Genomic DNA, 25,718 nt, shown 5'->3' with positions numbered 1-25,718 from the left:
GGTTGTAAGCCGTGCCAAATGGCACTGGAGACCCCGAGTCATCTTGCCTGCTGGCAAAAGCCACTCCAATAACTAAAAGTGAATAAATTGTTCCTGGTGGACGGTGGTTCTTTATAACATCTTGATACCTCTGTCAGAACTGCTGCCTCCTGGCTTTCGTTGTTGGATCTCCAATTTTTCAACCCTTCGACCTGTCCCTTCCCACCATGGCGTTTGCGGTCAGGTCCTCCCCTAGTCTAAATGGGTACGTGGCAACGATTCTTGAAGGGCTGCTTAGATTTGCTGAAGTTCTGCCTTTTTTTTTTTTCTTTTCAATCTCCAGCATGTTTTGATAGTCTTTATATTGCCAGGAAAATAAGAAGTTGATTTCTTTTGTTGTTTTTTTCTTTCCTAGGTAAACTCTGCATCGAGCGCCGGCTGTCAGCTCTGCTGTCGGGGTTCTGCGCCTGATCTCAGTGTTGTTGTTCTTCACGCACCTCGCCCCAGCTGATCACGTTGTTTCCAACGGCCTGCTGCTGCGGTGGGAAACGATTTTGGCAGTAGAAGACCTGCTCAATGTTTTGTATTTTGACGTTTTGGGAAGTTGTTCCACAGACTCGGATTCCTTCTTGGGGATGTGTGACTGCAGCAAGCAGAAATACTTCCCTGCCCAAAGGCCTGGGCGAAGACGTGGCCGATGTGGAAAGGTTTCCCTCGTTGGCAGAGGGGATGAAGGGTAGAAGTCTGTTTCTTCCCAGCACTTTGAAGGATAAGACTGCTGCCTATCCCTCTTGCTTAAGAACAGGGTATTCCAGTGCTGTGTCCATTGCGGGCAATGGATGTGCTGAAACTGCTGGCTTCAGTTAATGTTGGAGGGTGTCGTTGAGAAATCAAGGCCAGTTTGTGTACTTTTCCCTACCCAGCTGAGCGCCAGGCATCTTCGAGCTTCCTGGCAACCCGAGGCTCCCCTCCTTTCTCTCCTTTGTCCCTTCTCACACGTGTTATGCCTTGGAGTGCTTACCGAACAGCAGAGAGGAGGGAGTCAGCTCCCTTTTGCCTGAGCGTTGCTGAAGTAGCTCCCACCTCCTACAGACTTACCGAGCGAGGCAGAGGACGCGCTGCTGCTGGGGGAGTTTGCCTCTCCGGAGGCTGCTGTGCGGACTGCCTCTCCGCCTGGATGGGCAGACGACACGGGGAAAGAGACTCTGCGCAGGAAGCGGGAGGACGACAAAGTTAACGCTCCTGTGTTCCTAAGAAGCCAGAACGAATCCGTTCCTCCCTTGGTCCCCAGGCTCAGCGGGATCAATGTGAAAGACTCCCGGCTGCTCAGCTCGGCCTGTCAGTACATATCTACCAGGAGGAAGCACTAGCGCTGCCCTGCTTTCAGCTGTTGGCTCGATAACCCCTTTCCTGGAGCCCTCCCCCCACCCCAAACTGAAAACACTAGCTTTGTGAATCAAAGGAGCACTTTACACACTATGGGAACTTTGAGAAGTTGACTTTGCATCACACGACAACCCAGGAACATCACGACTGTTAGGAATGCTGTTCCTTTTATTCCTTTCCTTGCTTCCTGGTTGTTTTATTGCACTACGTGTGTGCGTATATTAATATGTATTCCTAAGGGCGAATATATATTGATATATATATATATGGTTTGTGTGTAACTGTACGTATTTAACTGTACTGTATCTTGTGAGTGTGAGGCAAAAAGCACTGCAGAGTCTGTGCTGTTCCTCCTCCACACCAGGCAAAGCTGACTTGCAGTCTGGCAGTACCACGATTTGTTTTGCTTTGGGTTTTTTTTTTTTATTTAAATGTTCTTTTAAGGACAGTCAATATAAAGCTCCGTGCTTTTTAAGAGCTCAAGAACAGGCGTTAAGATCCTACACACTTACAATTGGAAATGCATTTTTTTAAGAAGTTTTATTTGCTGCTTCATTTTTTTTTTTATAAAGAAATCCTGTAGTGTTCAGTTTTATATTCAGCATTTCTTTTAAGGAGACTCTGTAGCCAAATGAGACTGCGGGTGCGAGTGGCTGGAGTTCTGGTTGAGGCTTCGGATGCTGTGAGCATGTGCGTGAGAGGATAGCTGGCTGCCTTTCCGTCTGTCTGCGTGCGCATGTGTGTGTCTTAATTTATCAGAGTCGTGGCAGTATTTTGTTAGCGCTGGGCAGAAAAGTATCTTTGAAAGCAACTTGAAACCTCAGGCTTTGTTTTTGGGGATCTAAAAATATTTTGCACATGGTGGTTAGGTCCTCATTGCTTTTTTTCTCTCAATATTGGCACGTTCAGTATGATACTTTACAAGGGTTTCAGGAGCAACTTAATTGACTTTGAGGCTGGCATCATCTTTGGCAACATGATCACAGAGCAGAAGTGCCAATAAAGAAACGTAAAAATATTTCAGATTGCCCCGGCCAGGGAAGTTTAAGTGTAGCTTTCACAAATGCTTCAGTATTGGGCCGCTGTTACATCGTACGTTCACAGCCTGCTGCTTCTGTGGCCGTTTGTGCTTGTGCCTGGGAAAAAAAAAGAAAAAATAACAAGACAAAAACAACCAACCACCCCCCCCAGCCTGTGGCCAGAAACGCCGAGGAGACCCAGACTGCTTCCGGAAGGATTTTACCAGTTCTGCAAAGGGCTATGCTGCAGGCGGGAGCGGCGCACCGGGAGGCAGCACGAAAGCACTAAGCCAGGACTGACTCTGCAATACAGACACCTGCTACGCACCCCGAACCCTCCCGCCGCCCCCCAGCGCGCACCGGCAGCCTCCTGCCGGGGAGAAGCACAGCCCGGGATCCACGTCTACGCCGCAGGTTTATGATCCGTGTGTGTGGCAAGCTCAGCACTAACCTTCCAGCTGTACTTAATTACTTGAATGTATCGAAATTGTCCACATTCAATGTATACAAGTATATATTGCTCAAAAAAATTGTGGTTTACAGACCTACAACCAATATATATGTATGTGTTTGTGTATATACATACAAGGATATGTGTGTGTATGTGTGTGTATGTATATAGGTACACACACAAACACAAACGTGTATATATATGTTTTCTCTCAATACTTGAAACTTAGCCACTGTGCTTGAATTAAAAAAAAAACACAAAAAAAACCACACAAAAAAATCCCCCAAAAATGGGGGGGAAAAAAAAAAGAAAAAAGAAAAACAAATCGGACAGGTGATTTATTTTGCCATCACTTCGGTGACTTTCTTTTTTATCTAACTGCATGTAGCGTGAAACCAACTTTTTTGGTGAAAAGTATTTATTGCTTTGTAGACAATAAGGTATGCGGGGGGGGGGGGGGGGGGGGGGGAGGAAAAGACAACACCCCAAAAACCAATGCCCCAAGCATTGTTGAAGTTGCTAGTGTAGTCCACCTGCTATTGTCATGGCTTTGTTACTGTTGCAGCGTTTGTGTCTAGCGTCTTTAATAGATTTCAAGAAACCTCAGTCTAATAAACACGTATCTTCAGGTTTGTGAGAGCGTATGATGATGTTCTTTATAAGGTAATGCTTGATACTTTGTCAACATTTTTTATTTGTGTTTTTGTGTGACTTTTTTTTGGCTTTAAATTGTACAACATCAATTTAAGAAAATAAAATTGATTTGAAATTGTTAGTGGCCTGTCTTCAGTACTTTATAATTCCAGTTAGTGCAGTATCTGAGTAAGGTATTTCATGCGTCTGGTTCTACCAGCCTTGACTTCCAGGTGAAAAAGTGCTTTCAGAGGGTGAAGCTTGGGACAAAACAAAGCCGCGCACGACGCCTTTGAAGTTGGAGAAGTTGAAGCCAGTTTCTGGGTGGGAGCTGTCATCACCGGTTCACCTCTCCTTATTACCTGGCTATGCCCTGCTCCTGTCGCGAGCTGATAGCAGTCCCCTCCCCTCCCAGCGAGATGCTTAAATTCCGCCCGTTTCAGTATTTGCAGGATCAGGCTGCGGGAGCTGCTCATTGCTTGGCGCAGGGGTGTCTGGTGGCCGTCTGGACGGGTGAGGACTGAGTGTAGGGTCGTGGTGGTGGTTTTATGAGACCTAATAGTTAGGCATTATTTTAAACTCTAGCTTTTTTTAATCGATAGAGTCAGGAAGCTTGTTGCTGTACAAGAGAGGTACTTGAAGTGTGAGTACAGTGATACGGTTTGGGTATCTTTTAATTAAGATTAAATATTTTCCTGCCGTGTTTGTACTCATTGCAATTTGTTATTTGAACAGCATGGCACATGGCTTAGTTTTCTCTCGCCCAGCTAGCTGTGCAAAAAGTCGCTGAACATGGCAAAAAGTACAACGAGGATGCTGTGAGCATCGGTCCTGACTGCGGGTGCAAGACACAGGTAATCCCTGCTCTGTCTGGATCAGAATATTCTATGACGAAAAGCTAAGCTGTGCATCTGGGACGTGAGAGAGGTCCTGAATTAATTAGTCCAGTCCTTCCACTCTTAGAGGAACTTAAGCAACAGAGGTGTAAACTTTCAGGAGCCAAATACCATAATTCCACCAGACATTTCCCAAAACTCCGCTTGCTGGACTGTGCATGTTATTGTTGGCCGCGAACATCCCTGGGGAGAGTCCTGCCCACCAGCCTGTGTGACTCAGCATCACCCCATCCAGTCACTGGACCATATTGGTTTTTTGTAAGAGAAGACCCTGTTTTAAAATCTTAATTTACCATGAGCTGGAATTGTTTTTTTTTTCTTGCTCAGCCCTATTTATAGCTTCTGTTTCCTGCCCCGGCCTTTCCCACCACGGGGAATTGGACACCACGCGTTGGCTCCGTGAGAACGGTCCTGCCTGGAAGCGCCGGGCTCCGGTCACTCGTCATTTACGCAGACTCAGGCGCAGGGAGAGTCGATTCCTCTTCCCTGCGGAGCCGCCCCACGCTGCAGCGGCATCGGTGTTGGGGACAACTCTTGAGAAGCTGCACTTCAGTGTGGTGAAAACATCGTGGTGGTCCGCCTTGGGCAAGACCCTACGGGAGCCCTCGGAAAGCTGGTCAGAGCTAAATAAATATAAATGCTGGGGTTGCTTAAAGTCTGACAGCTCAGCACACTTGGATCTTTGTTTTTTGGGGTGTTGGTGAGGATTTTGTGGGTTTTTTAATTTGTGGTTTTTTAACATTTAAAGCCCCCCTTTATGGACAAACCTTGTGTGTGTGTGTTCCCTGCAGCATGGGATTGTGGTAGAGAATATATATATAGATACAAGTTTCTGATGCTGAGGGTAAGGGAGGGGGTTTCTTTTGAAGCTGCCTGTGAAGAAGTTTAAAGGTTCAGGTGGAAAACCTATGGCCAAATGAAAGATGGACCACTGTGTGTCACATGCCCGTGTGGATAGAGAATACTCTGCTGAATCCATGGGACTCTTTCAGGCAGCAAAGCAAAGGGGGAAAGTGCTAGCTGGGAAGACTTAACAGAAATAAAGAGTCTCTTCTGAAAGCACTAAACTATCGGGCCTGAACGGTTTAAAAGCACCACTGAAAATTGCACAACTTTCTGGATGTTGACTGTGACGTTACACTGCTGTTGATTCTAGGAGAAAACAAACCCGAGCAATTCTTCCAGGGCATTTGGCTTCATTCCCGCATTTTATATTTAGTTGTTGGCAAGTACGTCAGCAAAAACATGCTCATTCAACTCGGAAAGATCAGAGGTGGCTCAGTGACATCAAGGAAGTAGAAATGGGTGGGTGTGCGTTGAACCAAGGCGATACAAAGATCAAGTATTCCGCTTCTAGTTACCAGCTCTTTTAAAGCTTTATTTCACGAGGAGTTAACTCCTTCACAGCATATTTAGCTCTGCCGTGTTTTAACTTGACATCGCCCTCTCCTCCTGCAGTGCACGCTGTGGCTGGTCTTACGGCACGCTGATGGTGCTGGCCGATGGTCCCCTCACCCGGGCAAGTGGTCGTGGAAGTTGTGATGGCTGGAGGGAAGTTGTAACGGCCGGAGGGTTTTTGCTGAAGGAGGGGAAGGGCTGTGTCTGCGGCAGGAGGCAATGCGCTACCGAAGCTCTGCAGGGCAGGAGCTAATGCTCTCCAGACAAATCCTAGCGGTTGGATTTATTTAAATTTATTACCATAAATGTAGCGCTGATGATGGGTGCCGTTCCCTGGATGAGGAATGGCACGTAGTGTGGGGACACAAACTTTCCTGGGACATTTGTGTTCTAAAAACAGCATCTTTAGGGACAATAGAGTCAGAACCGCCCCCCTCCTGGGAGCTGAAACCCGGCAGGGGATTTGGATGCTTTCAGAAAGCACGTTAAATAACGTGTTTCTAAGAATGACCTTAAGTAATGTCAAATACGGGTTTCTTCCCTCACTATGGACAGAGGGTAACTGAGTACCCAAATGTTCATGGTTGTCCTTCATGAGCCCTCACTGAGACCCAGATGCTCTATTAGAGGTCCCTGGGAGTTGGACCCAGCCACCTCTCGCGTTGTTAAACACGCCTGGCTGCGGCCGCAGTACGGCCCAGATCCAAAGCCCTGGCGCAAGAAGAGTCAGCTCCCAAAAAAGTCATTCCTGAGCCTGCAGTGCACGAGGCAACGCGCTGCAGACCTACGGCACGTGGGGTTCGTGGCTTCGGCTTCCCCTCAGTGAGTATTTGCTTACACTGGCAGAGGGATCATTAACACTGAGGGAGGGAATTAAAGTCTGCTAGGGTTCCTGCTGCAGGTAATCTTCAATCACTTGCGAGTGAATTGTTGCTAAACTTCTCCTAATTTAGATCTTGTTTTAGGCAGTTGAGTCACTTCCAAGTAAGAACACGCTGGCCTGCGTTACACCAGGAGCACCTGGTGGAGGAAGAACACTCGACTTGTCTCTACCAGGAATATTCTCCATGGCTGAGAGATTTTCCAGTGTTTTTCCCTTGTATTCTTCAGCGTGCTTATTTCCAGCTAGCGCCTGCTACACGACTGCTGGGGAGCTGCAGACTAAGGTACTCCTTGTCCCTTGCAGCGCAGCATGCCTCCAGTTCCCAACATGGAGGTAAAGAGCTTGTAACTACAATGTTTGGTATCTCCTGAACTTCCAGGGCCATCAGCAAAGAATATTTGCCCAAATGGGTCTCCCCAAATTTGCTTTGGATTCGCTTCCCCAGCACTGCACTGGAGGTCATTCCACTGGGGTCTGAGGACACACGCTAACCCTCAGCCCCCCCCTCTTCTCCAGGGGACAGAAGGGCTCTGGGTTTTCATCTGCTGCACGCCCCACCCCAGCCCGTAAACTCATTAAAGATCAATTGCGCAGTTTTTTCCTTCTCCCTAACACAAAACAATTTGAAGAAAATGTCCTTCAAAACACGATGTTTCTTCAGGGCTTTTAAAAATTGATTTAAAAGAAATTACATTTCTCTGAAAATGTAAAGCAAATCCTCTTGAAATAAACATGTCCTTTTTCAAAGCAGGCCTTGGGGAGGAAGATGAGAAAGTTGCTGGGGTCACATTGCCACAGCAAAGAGGAAGAGGCTGCTCGGGGAGGGCTGAGCATCGTGTGCGGCCATGGGCCCGCTCTGCCCGCCGCGGGGGTGAAGACCCAAGTGTCCCCGGGCTGGAAGGAGCGGGTCCCCGGCCAGGGGCTGTAGCCGCGGGCCAGGGGTGCCCCGGCAGGGAGGTGCTGGGGAGCCGGGGCTGTAACAGCCGAGCCCCACCGTGCTCCCCAGAACACGCAGAGAGGAGGAGGCAGACGAGCCCAGGGGGTTTGGGAAGAGAAGCAGGCGGTTCGTGCGGCCGGAGCCCCACCTGCAGGCTGCCGCCGCCCGGGCACCCTGGGCCCGGCGCTCCCGGCTGCCCCGGACGCCGCTGAGCCCCCCTGAACGGGCCCGCCCCGGCCCGGAGCGCTGGCGGGGTCGCAGCCCTGGGGGGCGGCGTGACCCTGAGAGGGAGGGATGCAGCGAGGAATTGCCCCAGAAAAGCTTTGAAGGTCCCTCCGTGAGTGCTCTTATAAACCAGTTTTGCCTAAGTGAGGAATGATACCGATGTCATTATGAAAATAAAATTAATACGCCTCAAAACACGACTACGCTCGAACCCCTGTCCTGCAGCTGTTTTGCTCCCCGTGCCGGCTGGCTGTTTGACACGGGTCTGGTTGTCCCCAGATGCACTTGTACCTCGAAAGCTTTTACGAGGCTGATTTCACTGCTGAGTAAGCTTGACGGCAGCACTCTCGCTTAAGGCCAAGCAGATATACCATTCAACGTACCTTAATTTTATCAGTCCTATTAAACACGTATGAAATGTTCTGCTCCACACAAACAGCAAGGAACCTCGCAAATTGTTTGCACCGGTTCCAATTTAATCCTGGGTATGCGTGTGAGAGGAATGAAACCCCTTGTTAATTTAATTCCTGAAGATGTTGGGTGCTCGCTGTGCATTGCAAATCAAATGCAAGCAAGTGCGCTGGCTTCGCAGACCCCACACAGCGATCTGCAATCGGACCTTCTGCTCCACGCCAGAAACTGCAGCCGTGCCCCTGCTGCCTTTTCACTTGAGTTACACATCCCTGAGGGTCCGCCTTGCCGGTGCCAGCTCCCACGGAACTGACGGACAGCAGCAACTCTGGCAAGTCACTTTAATTTCTCCTTGTCTTTGGTAGCTACCTGTTTAAAGATAAAATAGATAAATTAAAAAGAAAGAGGGAGCATGTGCCGTGGGAGGCTGAGAGCAGAGCTCATGCTGCCTGTTGTGGAGCTCCTTTGTTGCTCTTGGAATGGGTAAGGGGCTGGCATACCAAAGCTTTTCCCTCACGGGGAGATCCATGTACGTCCTTCTCCTGTCCCACTGCTGTTTTTCCATATGGGCTGGGGCCTTCTTCCCTCTCGAAGTTAGCTGAAATGAGTCAAATTCAGAAATCACGGCAGGAGGAGGAGATGGTGGTGGACAGACAAGCAGTGCGATTGCATAAGCTTCACTTCCTAAGAAAATGAGGCAAAAAAAGATTCAGACACCCTGGTCGAAGTGATAGAGAAACCGTATTCCCGTTTCCCTTGGCAGCACTGCCGCACTGTGACAGGCGATCTTTTATCACTTCTCTAAACAAAGTGCAGCTGGGACCGTGTGATAAATCTTCCCCTTGCCCCACGCCGCTACTGAAATAACTCAGAAGCGTCGGTTCAAAAAGGGACGTGCTGCATTTCTTCCCCTTATTAGTAGAAATAACAAGCCTGCGTTTGATAATCTGGCTTGCTTGGAAACGTCAACCCTTCCATTTTCCATCTGAATGAATAAATGGAGCTCTCTTACGCTAATCTCACTTTATGCCAAGGAAGCCACGTCCTCTCTGGGTAGCTCGGTCTTATAAAGCACTGAAGCTTGTAGCATAACACAGCAATTTCCAGGTGCGTTTGGCTTTTTGGGAGGTACATGCTGTTGCCTGATAAGGGTGCCTATTGTACTCAGCTTTCCCATTAAGTGCATCACTGCAGATAAAACTTGTTGCAGAAGACATCATTGCTTGAGAAAGCCGGCTGGAGGAAAACCTGACGGGAAAACAAAACCATAGGTGCCTGTGCTTGATACTGGCACACGCAGAAGCTGTGTGGGAAGGGGGGACAGGGACCAATGTCACATCCCTCTGGGAAGGGAAGCCTTGAGCTTTTAATGACAGACCTGTGTGTCACGTGAAGGATTTGCTCCCGCTTGCTGTCCTCGTCTCACTGCGACTGCAAGGCTGTTGGTAGCGCTCGTTTCCCCAGGTGGGTTTGTAAGGGAAAAATGGACCGGTTTACTTATACAGCCGATATTTACCACAGCAATGTATTCGTCAGTTGGCCTTTTCCCCTGCTGTTGCGTGACTTAATAGCTTGACAGGCTTTCTGCACGTGTTGGCTCCTCGGAGCCCGTGTGTGGCAGGTGGGACTGGGCGGGGGCAATGCCGCAAACCCAGGCGGCCGCCATGGCCGCGGGGCTCCAGCGCCGGCTCTTCAGCCTGGAAATCCCGGAGCAGACCTCGGCTCACCCTGCCTTCCCTTTCTACAACCGAGAGGACGACTCGCTGCCTCGCCTGACGCTCCGGCAAGGCCTGGGCTTGCTGCAAGGAGCCACGGGGCCGGGCTGCGACGCTGACGGGGACGGTCTCTGCCCTGCCATTACACGAACGCGCTGCCCCGCCCGTGGCCCTCCGGACCCCCCAAGGCGAGGCGGATCTTCGCCCCCGCACAGCGAGGCGCCGCCGGGATCGTCCCCGCTCACCGCCCGGGGCTGCGGGCCCCGCTTGTGCCGGCCCAACGCCCGGCCGCGGCCTGGGCCGCGCCGCTCGCCTCAGCGCCGCCCCGCCCCGAACCCCGCCGTGTCCCCGCGCGGCCGCCGTAGGGCGGCACGTGGCTCTCTCGCGCTGCGGCCGCGCGGTGGCGTCGCTCCGCAGCGCCCGCGTAAGTGGCGGCGGCGGCGGGAGGCGGGAGGCGCGGGGCCGGGGGCGGCCGCGGCCTCTCCTACTCGGCGGAGCGGCGCGTCGCGGCCTGCGCTCGGGGACGATGCTGCCGCTGCGGTGGGGGCTGAGGGCTGTGAGCTGCGGCCTCTCCGCCCCGGGGAGCGCGCCGTGCGGCGGGCCCTGGCGGCGGCTGCGCAGCGTACGTACCCGCCGGGCCGCCGCGCTCTGCCGCTGGCGTCGGGGAGGTGGGAGAGGCCGGGGGGGAACCGCCTCGGCTCGCCCCCTCCTCGCCCTGCCGGTCTTCCCAGCAGGCCCGCCGGGCGGCCGGCTCAGGGCGGCCATGTGGGCCAGGCTGCGCGGGCCCTGCTTCCCCGCTCCTTCGGCGGGAGGCGGCTGCCTCAGGGGAGGTGACACGGCCTAGGGGGGCGCAAGGGGCGGGCGCCCTTCCTGCCTCCGGCTTGTTGAACAGCCCTGGGTGCCCCCCTCCGCTGCGCCGGGGGTGGAGGTGTCGCTTTTTGCCTCAGTTTCTTGCTGAGTCCTGTCTGCTGTTCTGTCCCTTGCAGGTTCTCACAATGGCTGAGGATTTGAGAGCAGCGGTTGCCAGCCAGATGAAGAGACTGAACAGCAGCAGTGAGGTGGCTGAAAGGCTAGAAGAAAATGGACATCACAATAAAAGGTTGAAGAGAGATGCAGATGAGGAAGACGGGGAGAATAAAAAGTCACCCAAAAGGAAGATTGTGTTGTTGATGGCATATTCAGGGAAAGGCTACCATGGGATGCAAGTATGTGGTTTGGCAAAACAACGTGGCCTGCTTTTTTTTGAAGTCTGTTAGATTTATAACTGGAGTCATAGCGACTGAGTAGGGAAGCAGTTGCAGCTTGAAAAGCTGGGGCAGGAACAGTGCGTGCCTGGATTCAAATGGCTTGGTAGTAACTTGAATAAAAATAGTCAGTGGTACATCTCTGATATGTGGTGATTACAGTGAGTCTTCCTTTAGTATAGAGCATCAGCAGAAGATCTGTCAAAAACTGCTGCAGACAAGGCTCTTGAGGAGACTGAAAGTATGGGCACTGCAGTTCTGTCAAAACCTGAAGCGCTGTCTAGTGATCCCCTTCTCACCGGTGCTCCAGCTTCTGGTTGAAGCTTTACGTTTCAAGGCAGTTGGGCTAAGTTTCTTTTAGGTTAGACCTCGAGTTATCTGCAGATTCTGGAGATTCTGCAGATTCATGCAGATTCTGGAGAACTGAGCTGCGTATTTGAATGAAACAAATTTGCATCTATGTTGCCTTCTCTTGTACTTTTAAAAAGATTATCTGTACTTGAAGACATTTTAAATTCTCCTTTTTCTGATGCACTGTAATGGGGTGGCTTGTAGCCGTTTAGAAAGAGGAAAACTGTTGCAAAACTTCGATGTTTGCATGTTGAAGAAAAGGGCTGTTGCTTTGTTACAGCACCAGCATTGGATCAGTGCTGCCGCACCAGGCCTGCCCGTGAGGGATGGTCTTGTGGCACACGGTATTGGCAGCAAGAGGATTTTGCTCCATCTGCTGCTCCTCTCAGTGTACTGCAAGCTCCATACACGCTCTTGAGGCGTACTTTAAAAGCTCCACGGGGTAATTGATAAGATCGCACACAGACAGGGAAGGGAGTCTTTCGTGCTTATGCGACAACGTAGATGTGTTCAACAGCAGTAAACCTTATGCTTGTGGGCACGTCCATGTAAGCGCCTATCAGCTTTACTGCTCTTGTAATTAAATGGTATGTGTCGAGGGTGTGTGCTTTGAAGCCTTACACACACGTGGAGTTGTGCGTTTCTGTTATAGTTCATCTGTGAGTTGAGTGCAGAAGTCGCTGGAGAAAACCATAGTCTGCGTTACACAACAGCTCAGACAAATTGAGCAAAAGAACCCAATGTAATTTCTAGAAGCAGAGTTTGCAGAGGCTTGGTCTGGAGCAGCAGCTGCGAACTTGCAGGCACTGGGACAGTGTTTCATGGGTGCTGTTTCATGCAGTTGAAGGAATCATCAAAAAACTCCATTGCAGAACTGTTGCACAGTGAAATTAGAAATGGTCCTTTACTTGCAATAACAGTAAAAGGTAAATCAGAATGTAGATGTTTTATTGACACTCTCTGGTAAAGTATAGTTAGTTTTGTTAGAGAGTGGCAGTGCTTTTAGGGCTGTGAGGGAATACATTTAAAGAATTTCACAACAATGTTCGATTAACAAAATTTTTCCGTTATCATCTTCAGTTATCCAATTATTACTATTTGTTCTATTTCTTATTTTTACTATATATCCTCTTTTAGAGAAACGTGGGATCTTCACAGTTCAAGACAATTGAAGATGACTTAGTATCTGCCCTTGTTCAGTCAGGCTGCATCCCAGAAAACCATGGGGAAGATATGAAGAAAATGTCTTTTCAGCGGTGTGCTCGAACAGATAAGGTACGTTGGTTGGGGCCTGTGCTCCCATAAACTCTGGTGTACCCCCGCCAGTGCTACTGGGATTGACTGGTAAAGCGTTGTCTAGAGAGAGATCCAATAGCAAATACTATTTGAACGTTGCTTGAAACTTCTCCTTTCATCCACTACTAAACTTAAGTACAAGCAAATGTTTAGAAAGCGCAGGATATTGATTAGATGGTGTTTGTAAAGCTGGTGCTTCCTACCTAAACTTTGTCTGTGTTTTTGTCACATTCATGTGCTTCCCAACCTGCTGCTGCTGCTGCTCCTCGTTGTTGCTGCCTGGTTGATGCAGTGCTTGAGAGTTTAGCTGCATCTCGGTTGTTTTTAAGCCTGCCACAGTGGGGTTCTAAGTCTGAACTGGAGTTCATGGCTGGTCTTATGTATAAGCCATTTCTTTTCAGTTGGTGCTTTACTTAATAGCAGTCAAATACAGTGAGATGTCATGGAAGGGAGTGCAATGTTCTGCTATCTAAGACAGCAGACCAGCGGGTCTTCCAGGAGTACTCTGACTTGGATTTCTGCCTGTGGCCTTGCCTTTGCCTCGCTTCAGCCTGAAATGACCAGCGAGAAAAAGGAATAAACTTGTTCTTCAGCTATTTCAATTCTGCAAGTGCTATCCCAGAGCTTTCCATAATTCCATAATTATGTGATTGTGTGTTTTATGGTTTTTATAGGGTGTGTCTGCAGCTGGACAGATTGTGTCGCTAAAGGTCAGGCTAATAGATGACATCTTAGAAAAGATCAATAACCATCTTCCTTCTCACATCAGAATTCTGGGTAAGGATACTGGAATGGGCAGAGAAAACGTTTTCAAAGAGGAGCTTTCTCCTGCAGAAGGTCTCTCCCTTACCATTATAATTTTACTTATAAGCGGTTTAGTTTTAACATAAATCTGTATGTTTCTGTTAGTTTGAAATTAGGGTCCTATAAAATAAACCTTTCTATCTTTTGATTGTATTTTATTTTAAAAATATTCTTGTTGGTAGGAGCGAGATCACAATCAGGTTGTAACCTACTGATTCAAAAACCTAATGTCACTTTTAAAATAAGGTCTGAAGAGAGTCACTGGAGGATTCAACTCCAAGAACAAATGTGATGCCAGAACCTACTCTTACATGCTGCCAACGTTTGCCTTTGCTCATAAAGACCATGATGTGCAAGAAGAGGTTTATCGACTGGACAAAGAGACCCTTGAAAAAGTCAATAAACTGCTTGCGTGCTATAAAGGAACACACAACTTCCACAACTTCACATCTCAGAAGGGACCCAGGGACCCCAGTGCCAAGCGGTACATAATGGAGATGTACTGTGGAGAGCCATTCGTGAGGGAGAACATAGAATTTGCAGTGATCAAAGTGAAAGGTCAGAGTTTCATGATGCACCAAATAAGGAAGATGATTGGGCTGGTGATAGCTATTGTGAAAGGTTATGCTGCCGAGTCTATCATAGAGCTCAGCTGGGGAGAGGAGAAGGTAGATGTCCCCAAAGCTCCAGGACTTGGGCTGGTCTTGGAAAAAGTACACTTTGAAAAATACAACAGACGTTTTGGAAATGATGGGCTGCATGAGCCACTGGAGTGGACAGAGGAGGAGGAGAAGATTGCTGTTTTCAAAGAGCAGTATATCTATCCTACCATTATCAACACAGAAAGGGAAGAGAAATCCATGGTGAACTGGCTAAACACCCTCTCCATTCATGACTTCAACTCTTCTGTTGTTGGGATGCAAGCTAACCACAAAAATTCAAAGGTAATGGTTGAAGCCATTATTTTATCAAATGGGAGCTGTCAGGTTGAAGTAGCTCTTCCCTTAGTAACATTTTTATTTTTTATAAATATGCCATGGAAGATGACAGTCATCTGGAGTATGAAATGTTTGTTATCTTTTCCGTCTTTGTGCACTTGATAGTGGAATGAACTATAAAAAGTGTTATTTTTGCAGGGTTTTGCATGGGGCAATTGGGGGAGAGAGGAAGGAGTACTTTAACGCACAGGCCAATTTGCAAATCATAAACTGGCAACAGAAATTGTGGACACATTATCAGGCTTTGCTATTGTGAAGCTGTTTGAGAGACTAGTTTTCAGGTTGACAATTTCCCTTTAAATACCTGCTGGCACTTTGTATTCGCTGATTTTGGGCTAATTCTTGTTTTGTGTAATGCCCTGTTCACTAGATAAGATTTGGAATCGGGGAAATTTAGGACCAGCTTTTTTAAGTAAATCTGCCGTGAGCTCAACTCTCAGAACAACTCTGAGTAAAATGAGATATTGCGAAATCTGATTTCTGACAACTGGTACCGCTGTCAGCTCTAAGTTGCAATAAAACAAAGGTGGAGAGTACATTTTTAACCAAAAGAAAATTTCAGTTTTAAGTTAAAGAATTTTTTTTTCTGGTTGAGCTGTAAAATAGTCTCACAAGAAAAGAGTGGAAAGATGTTTGGGACGTGCTAGAAGTAGGTTGGAAACCACATGAGGAACCTTGAGTCAAACTCATAAAGTATTTCTTTAAATTAACAACCACTGGAGTGACTTAAAATACAAGTGCTTGATTGGACAAGTCCCTGATCAACCCGATCTAACTTGGAAGCAAGCCCTGCTTGAGTGGGGGTTGGACTTGATGACCTAAAGATACCTTACAGTTCTGTATGTAATTCATATTTTCTTGGTCAGAGGGCTGGCAAATCCTTGAAGGACGAATGATGGGCAGGGCTAAAACTTCTGTGTAGTGCAACTCAGAAGAAAACAATGACCTTTTTTCACTCAATGGAGTCTTTAAAATTAGCTTTATTTTGTGTAGATAATGATCCTGCTCTGAAGGATGTTAGGTTTAATCCTGTCTCTGTCATTTTTTTTTGTTTGAGTATAAGAAAGAGTGTCAACATATAAAATAAAATTTACAGCCTCGTTGAATAGTACAAGCAAGATACCAGAAATTTCTCAGGGTTATTTTTGTACTTGTGGTAATTGTTTTTCTGGAGTGTGGTGCTGTATGAGGACATTTGTGACAGGAGGTTATGACAAATGCCACATCAGTTTGGTTAAATGGGACCCAAAAAGACCGTGTGGTGCGGAGTCCTTACCTGGCTCAGGGGTTTTGATGATAATGTTGACAGGACTTACTGCTGACACGTTCAAAATCACTGATGTATTGCTGGCAGGAGGCAGGTCTGCTTGCTTTAGATAAACTCGACCAAATACAGTTCTGGCATCATAGTTAGCACAAGTTGTCTGGAGAAGGATAAATAAGGGATGATATGACAGACTCCTTTGAGGTTTTGCAGGCTGTTTGCACTTCAGTGAGCTGTGCTTGCTGTTAGGAAGGCAACTGTCTAAGTCTCTCAGAATTTGTTTTGTAGTAGGATATTAAATTGTCAATGTTAAATTCATGGGATTTGGAGGTTTATATGCTTTCAGCAAGTGATGGTGAGGGAAAAAAAGGAGTAACTGCAGGCATATTGTCATGTTAGCCTTTCTTTATAAAATCCTATGATGCCAATCATATCAGTCAAAATACTTGCTTCAAAAAATTATGTAAACCCCCCAAATTTATCGCACTGTATTGACTTACTCCTGAAGGAGTGTCTCCCAGTTAAGAACTCAGATTTCAGTTTCCTTGTAAGTTGCTAACATTTGTAGTATTTCCCTAATACTACTTTGTACAACTGACTTCATTTTTAAACAAGTATTGGTGAGCCCTTGTGTATCTCTAATACAATTTGGACATAAATTCTCTGTAGTAGACAAACAAAATTCTCAAATCTGGCTTTAGACAATGTAACAAACTTAGCTTTTGAGGGACTTGCATGAAAAAAGCACTTGTTAACTTTTCTCACCTGCATTTATTTTAAACATCAGCATTTCATGCTATTATCCCACTTTCAAGTTGCTCACATACTGCAGGTTGTAATCATGCAGTTGTAAATATAAATGAGAAGAAATTTCTTCTGCTGGCGAGTGTCATCCAATGTACAATTTTTTTGCTACAAGAAGCGTCATTTACCATCACAGAAGTTTGTAACAATAGATGAGTCTAGGACATGAAGTTGGGATCTAGCCCCATTTTCTTCTATTTTTGGAGAAGTTTGAAGTCAATGTTTTTGATTTAGGTCAGTCCCTAGATGTAAATGAAATACTGACAAACCATTTTCCATTTTATTTTGCAGAACAGCAGCGATCTCGAAGGCAGTGATGGTTGTGATGATGATTCCGACTGAGCCAGTAAGTGGCTGGACGTGGGACCCTTACTGCTTGCGATTCCCTTTGTCTACAAAAACGTGGCCTTTCTAAATCCAAGAATCCAGTAAAGCAGGGGTTTGTGTGCTTGCAGGACAAGAACGGGATGCCCAGGAGAAACTGGGTGGGGAAGACAGTGCAGTAGAAAAAGTAAAAGAAGCTTTTATACCACTGACTAATATACTTGAAATTAGTGTAACAAGAAAGAAGCTTTCTAAAAGAATCTTGTAATGCAGGATATCTTAATTGCTATTTGAATAATGTTTTTATTATATGTTTACCTGGAAAGTAGTGTTTTAAATATGTATAAACTCTACATAAAGATGGGGCAAATAATTTTAATATACTTTTTTTTATTATTATGAAATTATGACTCTTATCAACTTTTTTTTTTTAATTATTTTCTTTACCTTTACTTAGCCTGATCTCTAAACACCATTAAGCTTTTATTTTCCATGTCATCCGTGACTTTCCTGTGGAAAAACATGCATGGGTTAGGAACTCTTTATCATGCTGACTGCTGTGAATTCTTCTGGTATTGAAAAAATTTTCTGTGTTTTCTAAAGCTTTGCAAGTCTAAAAGAAATGATTCCTTACTCAGTGAGAGGTCTTAATTTTGGAACCTGGACTGAACCGTGAATTTCAAGATGAGAACTTTTCTTTGGGAGATGTCGTCCTCCCAGTATTGCCCGCGTGCTTGGGCAGACTCAAGAATATGGATCTGCAGCTACATGTGTCATTGGGCCTCTACCACCTGCGGTGTCGTTTCACAGACCTGTAGTTGAGACGTGAGGAGAAGATGTAAATTAATTCTTAGGACTGCAATTCAAAGTGTGCAGCCATGAACGTACTAGTGTTGCGCCTGTGGTGGATCACTAAATGTGTTGCTGCTGGTTTAGTATTTCTGGTTGTAGTGGAAACTATCTAGCCATCTGCTAGATTCAGGGTTGAATCCATTTAGCGTGCGTGAAAGGAATGGTGCTGACTTCCTCTGGGCTTTAATCAAGTCTGCCTTCACTTTGTGTGTGTGAACTCTTAATTCCCATCAAGCTGCTCAGAACAGAGGAAAGTGTGCAATGATACAGGAAGCACATGTCTGAGGACTGTCTTCCTTTCGGAATTGATTTTAATTTTCTGTGTTTTGGGGATCTGCATACTCTGGAGTTCTTGCTCTCCTTTCCCCAACTGTGGTTTGATTTCTGGTTCTTGTTTCCAACTCCCTGTGGAGGTCGGGGAAGAAAAAACAAGTACAGGCAGCAGCCTGCCTGTACAACACTTTTGGAAGAGGTGGAACAACTCTCCAAGCATTCAGTTATTGGTATGAGTGCTTGATACGCTTCCCTAGCTGGGTCTGTAGGGAGACTTGCTTTGTAATATGCTAGTTACTGAGCATGACGAGTCAAATCTTTGCTCCTTCGTTCACCGGTGTCTGGCCAAAGCCTCTAATTTTATGGCTCCTTCTGGAATTAGGTTTTTTTGCCAGAGTACAGCTGTCCATTAAAAAGGGATTTGCTTGTTTATTTTATCTGGGTTTTAATTAGTGCTTTTTATTTTATCATGAAGGCCATGCTCTATTTTATCAGAGCGAGCGTGTAAAAGTGTTCTGGAGAGGGACTCTACCTAGATTTTCATTTATATCCCTTGCTGGTTCATGCTATTGACCTAACCTGCATTAGTCTTCTATCCAAAGCTCTATCTTTCTATCCCTTTCAATCTGAAAAAAAATACCTTTATTGGCTTATATTAAAGGCCCCAAAACTGACCTGTATCTCAGTTGAAATCAATGAGAATTTCTATTTATAGCCTTTGGAGAAAACAAAATAATAATAATAAAAAGGATATTTCTTACCTCTTGGTATGTGTGCTGTTTTATTTCATGGGGATTATTAATTTGGTATTTCAGCTCCTGTTTCAGTGCAGGAGCTAAACAAAAAAAAATACAGAGGTGATTTAAATTCTAAACCTGACTCTTAGGAAGGGCTAAGCTGTGTTACGGGGAAGAAAACAAAGGCGGGGCACCGTGCTGGATCCCCAGGGCTGCTGTGGCGGGCAGAGGCCCGCAGGGCCAGCCCCGGGCCGCAGAGGCCCGAGCCCGGACAGCCCCTGCCGGGTGCCTGCATTTGGATCTCCCCGCTGCTGACCCATTGTGGCGCTCTGAGACGCGGCTTGCGAGCCGCCTGAGGGGAAACGCTGTATTTTAAGGGAAATGCAGGTCCTCTGCCGCTGCCTGAATTCCACTCGCCGCTCCGCTTCGGGAGCAGGCCCGCCGGCCCCGGCGCCAGCCCGGCTTCGCGCATGCGCCGAGCGCGGCGGCTCACCCCCTCTCTTCGCGGGTGGGACCGTCGGGTGGGGGGTGCTCCCCCCAGGTGAGAGGGGAATGGTATCGCTTAGTGCCCGGCGGGGCGGGGCCGGCTGAGGGGGCGGGGCGAGGGGCGGCTGCCGCCGAGGCCGCGGCCGTGAGGGGGCGCCGCGGTGGCGGTGCCCCGCGGAGCGCTGCGCGGCGGGGCGGGCCCGGCGGGCCAGGTGTGTGCCGGGGCGGTCGCGGGGCGGGGGAACGGGACACCGAGTGGTGTCAGAGGTGGGGGCCCGGCGGGCCAGGTGTGTGCCGGGGCGGGGGAACGGGACACCAAACGGTGTGAGAGGTGGGCGAGGGCGGGGGGCGGCGGAGGGGTCGCGGTCGCGCGGGCGCTCTGAGGCAGCTGAGGGAGGGCTCCCCCGCCTCGGTCTGCGCACCCAGATGCCGGGCCAGGGCTGCTGAGCTGGGCGGTGGAGTCTGGTTTTCTCTTTCCTGGAAGATGGAGGGCATGAAGTGAACTGCCTCCTTCCTACCTCGGGTGCCGCAGCCCCTCCGTGACGGGGTGCGGGGTCAGTCCGGAGCCGTGCAGCGGCGGGCGCTGCATTGCAGCCGGTTGGGAAGTTCCTGACGGGAAAGCCGCAGGTAACGCTGCCCGCTCCGCTGCAGTGTGCCTTGCAGCAGAGGAGGTTTGATAACGCATGGCCCTTCCACCTTCAGTTAACTTTATCTTTGCACTAAAGCTTCTGGCCAGTAGTGCTGCAGACGTTACCGCATTTTCAAGGCAGCATTTAAACCCTGCTTGCGTTTGTATTAATGGCGTATGTGGCTGTAATGTACTTGCAGGATAGATCATTCTGCCCCTCAAACGGCAGCGCTTTATGAAACGAGAGATCTGGGAACTGCGTGACTGACGCCAGGCATCACCCTGTTACAGCTTCCATCGTCTCCAGCGCATGGCCGTGTGTGAGAGCACCGGCCTCTCGGTCTCCACGCTGGCTGTGGTGTTGGTCGTCGTGAGTCCCTGTGCCGGGGAAAGCCTAAAGCGCCTGTTGACTCTCCTGTGTCGCCTTCCAAGTACAAATGTACCCAGTCAAGACTCAGTATGTGCTGCAGGAATCCTCTGTGTCTGCCTGCTAGAAATAAAGTAACTGGATAAATCATCTGGAATGATAAAGAATTCAAGTGGTTAAATTGCATTAAAAGGTCAATGACCATTGAGATGAATTTTTATAAAAGTTGGGCAGGAAGCAATTCTGTGACCATAAAAACCATTTCATAGCAAAATAAAGAGAATGTAAAAGTCAAAGGTAAATGTGGATAGAGCTTTGGAAGTGGTAGATCGATGCATCATTTTATTGATAATGAGATACTTTATTAGGTTAACTTTATTTTTGTTCCAAAATAGTACTTCACATAGAGATTCATAATCAGTTTTGATAACAGTTTAAAAAAATGTCGTGACCTTTAAAATAATACTGGTACCTCTAGTACATATATTAATGATTTATGATGAAGTATTTATGATCAAATGTAAGTTTTAAGCTTTGTAATTAAAGATAATTGCTTTAATGAGATTTTCTGTAATTGTAACATTATATCTAATACCAATTATTGTACGATTTAAAAACCCTCTGGAGAAAATCTTAGAAATCTTAGTGAGCGCTGCACATCTCATTTTCCATGCATTGGGCTTAAATTTGTACCCTCTGTGCCTAATTTGTTGTTTCCTTTAATTGATGTTGTTGCATGAAATTTTTCCGTTTTTGTCATTTGATACCCTGATAGAGATTGGTTGCCTAGCTATCACCTCTCTGTTGGATGTTGTTGAAGGTGATCTTCGTGTTGTCAGGTTAAAGAGCAGAGAAGTACATTCTAGACTAGCATGCTGATTGCTTTGCATCTTCATAGCTTTTAGGTATGCAATTGTATTGTGGTATGGTAGAAAGTTGATTTGGCCAACTATGTAACAGTCTGTATTGCCACTTACTTTGGTTCTTTTTGATATTCCACTATTTTAATTACTGAAATTGCAATTTTTAAAAGTTTCTCTGCAGGTGGAATGCCTCCTGTTCCTCAAGTGGCTCAACAGATTAGCCGGGAGCAAACCCAACAGCAAAATGGACCAAACTTGTCAAGTTTGCATACTTCCTTACCTGCTCCACACAGCAGGAACCCAGCTTTTCTTCAGCAGGTACAACCAGCAGGCTGTGATAAGAGGCATGTGATTTTGGTCCCAACTCCAGTTCCCGTACAACAACAGGTATCAGATTTGCATATTATATTGTATGCAGCTATGAACAGCTGTTTTTTGTGTATTGTAATTGCTGTTGTCATCTATTCTGCACCATTAAATAGTCTTTCTGAATACCGGGAAGAGAGTATCCTCAGAAACAGAGCGGTAACATCTGTCTTGTTAGGTCTAGACAAGATTAATTTTTGGCACTTTACCGCTACTTTCCCTTGAAATTTTACTTCTGTGAAGAACGTATCTGTTCATTTATGTCATTTGTGATGTCTACCCAACTCTCAGTTTAAATATTCTTGTGCTGGATTTTCATTTTCATTGAATCAAATTCATTTCATGCTTCAAAGTAAATTTCAGACATGTGTGGAAGGTTGCAAGTAAGTAAGTTACAAGGTGCAGCAAGAGAGAACAGCGTGCTAACCTCTCACTGTGTCCTGGCAGCGTTGTCCTTTGTGTTTTGTATCGAGACTTTGTGGATGACAGGATATATTACTCCAGCCTGGGGAGAAAGGAGCAAATAATTTCAGTAGTTTTTGCACAAGACTTTACCAAGCACTAATAATTTGCTTCAGATAGCTATTGTATGGCACATCTGGGTATAAATCTTTCATTACAATAAAACTGTGTGTTCATTTAAATTTAGAATGCTCTGTAGATAGCTGTTTCTCTCTTTTGGTTTTAATTAGTGGTGCAGACATGCCATATGATTTTTCTTGAAGAAAGAAAAGGAATGAGAAGGAATCAGGCAGATTCTCTAGGGAAGTAAAATTTGTTCTTGTAATGAAACCCTAGAAGGAGATTTAATTAAACAGAATCAATTATTTTAACTTTTTATGCAGCATATTTAGAATAAGGAGGGAGGAATCACAATGAAAATTTGCGCTGCTTGTGCTTACTTGCCAGCAATTGCAGGATGCTTATATGTGTTAATAAAAACGCCATAAACTAAATGTATTTTTATATGGATTTTTTAGAGAATTCTGTCCATCTGCCGACTGGCAGAGCCCTTCAATGCTGTGAAAATTCTCACTGAATCAGCCCTGCTCTTCTGATGAGATCTAAAGGTACTATATTGTAGGAGGAAAAAATAAAGTTCTGAAGACTGAGTACCACTGCATCCCTAACTTCTCTACTGATTTTACATAATACACTGCATCACAAAGTCCTTTGGAGACTTTACATAAATCTGCACAAGATGTGTTATTCATTATCTTTTAATAAAGTGCAACTTCAAACAGCAGAGAATGTTTCCAAGGACTGAATAATCATTTCTATTGGTTATTCATGTTACATTTTTCACAGTGTCTCTGTCTTTTTTTTGTGTTGTGCGGTAGGAAGCATAAGTTTGATTATGTTTACTTGAAGGAAAATGAAATTCTGCAGCGAATAACAGCACTGAGGAAAGAAGGTTTATGGTCTCTGAAACGTCTGCCCAAACTCCAAGAGGCCCCACGGCACAAATCACACCATGATTATCTTTTGGAAGAAATGCAGTGGATGGCAACTGATTTTCTTCAAGAAAGAAGATGGAAGATGATAACTGCCAAGAGAGTAATATGAATTTGATATTTTCAACCAGAAAAGGGGGGAAGAATAGGCAGCATTTTCATGGTTAGGACATGATCACTGAGGATGTGTGCATTTTGGTTTGCCTCTCCACTCTGTTTGTAAAGTTTGGGCAGTACTCCTGAAGGGATTGTGTCTTTTTTCTTTCTTTAGAAATACGCCTTTTAGATAGAACAGAGTAAAAACTTAAAACAATTTTATGGTTTTATTCAGCTGATTTTAAGTGTGGCTCGTCATCATGAGGATATGATACTTCATAAGGAAACGTGCAAAAAAAGAGAAGAGAAGCAACTGAGGGCTGTTGCTGCTTTTACTGCTAGAGAAATTGAAGGTTTCTGGTCCACCATTAAACAGGTAAATGTAAAAAAAGAAAAAAAAATCTAAAGACGTACTGAATAAAAACCTATTGGACCGTAACAGCAAGAATCTTACAACTGAGCTTTGCTCAGCCCACGTGGTGAATATTATCTGTTGGTAAAGACAGCTTCATGTCACGGTTGCGTGAATAATTTCAGGCCTTACATGTCATGAAGGAGAGTGCGGCACTAATCCTAGTTGGTGCAGTTGGCTTGCTGTGGACATTTAAGTTTTGATGTGAGTTATTCTTGGGTAGCTCTCGCTTATTATGTGGATGACTTCTATTCACAGTCAGTTTTGTAAATACTAAATTTTTCTTTGAGTGCTCTGCATTGTAGCCATGTCTGTTGCCTGTCTTACTGTTGAAGAAATGTTAAGTAATTCATAGCAGTATTTGAAGCTAAGTGCATTCATGTTTGTCATTTCCTTCTGCAATTTTTCCCCCCACACTCTCTCCATTTTAGGTGGTAGATTTAAAACTGGAAGTAGAGTTAGAAGAGAGGAGGAAGAAAGCATTAAGCTTACAGAACATTTCAAAAACAGGTAATAAGAACCTAGGACTTTTTTTTTTTTTTCCCCTCCATAATTTTTTTTTCTTTTGCGTACTGGTAGTAGTAGTATGAGCTTACCAAAATAAATGTTTAGGAGCTAGTATTTTGGTCTTAGTTTTGAGTCATAAATATCTCCTTTCTCTAGCTCGCTAACTAAAGCTTTGATAAACGCACTGTAAAGGCTTTTTGTGGCTGAGCTCTTGTTTGTATCAGGGTTTAGTTTTATGTAGCTTGGGGGCCATGCATGAGACTGAATTCACTAAAACTATCATGTGCGCACCTGTGTCCCACTGCAGTTTGCCGTTGTTTATGTAGGCAAGTTTGACAAACTTCGAGTATTCTTACAGTGTAGAATTCTTGCCGCCTTTAGACCCTGGATTAGCTGTAAACGGCATCAACTCTGTAAATGAATTATTCATCTCAGATATGGCAGCACCATGATTTTTATTATTTTGTGCAGAAATAAGAGAGACTCTGGATAAGAAAGAGAGCCTTCAGAAGGAAGTGGTGCTTCCACATCTTCTCACATCTACTGTAAAGAAATACATGGCAGATTTAGCAGACATTGCTGCTGCTGCAGAAGCGTTGTTACCCAAAGGCAGTGCTCAAATCGCAACAGTAGTGAAAAGTGATACTCTGTCTTTATGGTGCGGCACTCTTAGAGAGTATCAGAAGACTGGACTGGAGTGGTTGGCAAAGCTGTATAAGATGAATCTCAATGGCATTCTGGCTGATGAAGCTGGACTTGGAAAAACAGTGCAAGTTGTTGCTTTTTTTGCACACCTGGCGTGTAATGAAGGTATGAAGTATTGTAGATCTTTCATTTTAGAAATCTGTATTTTTAACAGTTCATTAGTGAATGTGTTTTCAGTAAGAGGAAAAAAAAATTGCTTTTAATATGTATAATTTAAAGAAATGTACCTGGAATAAATTTTATAAAAAAGGATACACAATTCCTTTCATTGTTAGTGCATGTGTATGTTGTTTGTATATACACAGCTGCCTTTTCTTGTAAGTTCTGAAGTGGCATGCAGTCATTTCCAGTTGTGCTGTACCTTTTATCTCTATAGGTAACTGGGGTCCTATTCTTGTTGTTTCACAAAACTTTAATGTGCTGAAGTGGGAGATTGAACTGAAATGCTGGTGTCCTGCTTTGAAAATTCTTCTGTATCTTGGGAACCCAGGAGAACTTTTTAAAAAAAGACAGGTATTGTGGAACATTGTTTCATCTACATATGTACTGGGTAACATAAGTGTTACACAGAAAGAAAATACCAGCCTGAGTTACAGTTATACTATTGTGGTTAAACACTTAAGTATAGTGATATCACAACTGGTTCTTTTATCTTTTGTGATGTAGCATACTGAAAGAATGAAGGTATTTCCTCATTTCATGAATGCTAGTTGATAAGCAGAGTTTGATAGCTACCAATAAAATCCACTTTGATGACCAGCAATGTCCGGCTAGCCTTTTTAAGTTGTGTATATGTGCTCACTGGCGTGATGTCCCTTTGCACAGACATTTTTGACCAGTACCTAATCTCTGTTTGGGGAAACTCACATCTTTGCTCCAGTGACTTGTACCTCATCTTAGTATTTGCAGTTTATTAAGAAAATGCATTGAATGTAGGCATTTTTTGGACGAGAA

General features: G+C 45.7%; 3 protein-coding genes and 1 long non-coding RNA gene across 17 annotated transcripts in view; 3 read left to right on the top strand and 1 right to left on the bottom strand.

The window, feature by feature from the left end:
• ULK1 (unc-51 like autophagy activating kinase 1) overlaps positions 1-3,279 on the top strand; it is an 81,932-nt gene extending 78,653 nt beyond the window's left edge. For all 10 annotated transcript variants that reach the window (XM_075168106.1, XM_075168105.1, XM_075168099.1 and 7 more), the window contains one exon: positions 395-3,279. In XM_075168106.1, the coding sequence (XP_075024207.1) occupies positions 395-450 (56 nt within the window). In that variant the 3' untranslated portion in view covers positions 451-3,279. The remainder of the gene's footprint in view (positions 1-394) is intronic.
• On the bottom strand, positions 3,198-10,180 carry LOC142090352 (uncharacterized). 2 transcript variants are annotated; one of them, XR_012676507.1, is made up of 4 exons: positions 9,597-10,180; positions 9,242-9,466; positions 8,719-8,902; positions 3,198-8,587 (listed from the first exon to the last, which is right to left on the bottom strand). It is a non-coding gene; the product is annotated as an uncharacterized LOC142090352 (long non-coding RNA). The 2 variants fall into 2 exon arrangements; XR_012676506.1 differs by having other exon boundaries at positions 9,231-9,466; positions 9,597-10,179.
• A 127-nt stretch (positions 10,181-10,307) lies between these two features.
• PUS1 (pseudouridine synthase 1) lies at positions 10,308-18,903 on the top strand. Of its 2 annotated transcripts, none has more exons than XM_075168097.1 (6): positions 10,308-10,357; positions 10,920-11,138; positions 12,666-12,803; positions 13,499-13,601; positions 13,875-14,572; positions 16,986-18,903. In XM_075168097.1, the coding sequence occupies exons 2-6, from the start codon at positions 10,929-10,931 to the stop codon at positions 17,034-17,036; spliced, it is 1,200 nt and encodes a 399-aa protein (XP_075024198.1). In that variant the 5' UTR covers positions 10,308-10,357; positions 10,920-10,928; the 3' UTR covers positions 17,037-18,903. The 2 variants fall into 2 exon arrangements, with proteins under 2 accessions (XP_075024198.1, XP_075024197.1); XM_075168096.1 differs by lacking the exon at positions 10,308-10,357 and adding an exon at positions 10,387-10,555.
• Positions 18,904-19,501: 598 nt separating this feature from the next.
• LOC142090348 (E1A-binding protein p400-like) lies at positions 19,502-25,525 on the top strand. Of its 3 annotated transcripts, none has more exons than XM_075168094.1 (8): positions 19,502-19,578; positions 20,195-20,658; positions 21,395-21,611; positions 22,962-23,147; positions 23,376-23,516; positions 23,984-24,062; positions 24,531-24,869; positions 25,141-25,525. In XM_075168094.1, the coding sequence occupies exons 3-8, from the start codon at positions 21,411-21,413 to the stop codon at positions 25,428-25,430; spliced, it is 1,236 nt and encodes a 411-aa protein (XP_075024195.1). In that variant the 5' UTR covers positions 19,502-19,578; positions 20,195-20,658; positions 21,395-21,410; the 3' UTR covers positions 25,431-25,525. The 3 variants fall into 3 exon arrangements, 2 of the variants coding, with proteins under 2 accessions (XP_075024195.1, XP_075024194.1); XM_075168093.1 differs by having other exon boundaries at positions 19,506-19,578; positions 20,195-20,451; XR_012676505.1 differs by lacking the exons at positions 22,962-23,147; positions 23,376-23,516; positions 23,984-24,062; positions 24,531-24,869; positions 25,141-25,525 and adding an exon at positions 22,571-22,835 and having other exon boundaries at positions 19,506-19,578.
• Positions 25,526-25,718: the final 193 nt, after the last annotated feature.

This window comes from Calonectris borealis, chromosome 18 (genome assembly GCF_964195595.1).
Source record: "Calonectris borealis chromosome 18, bCalBor7.hap1.2, whole genome shotgun sequence".
NCBI lineage: Eukaryota > Metazoa > Chordata > Aves > Procellariiformes > Procellariidae > Calonectris > Calonectris borealis.
Note: the sequence above shows the minus strand (reverse complement) of the source record. Positions and strands in the feature narration are given on the sequence as shown.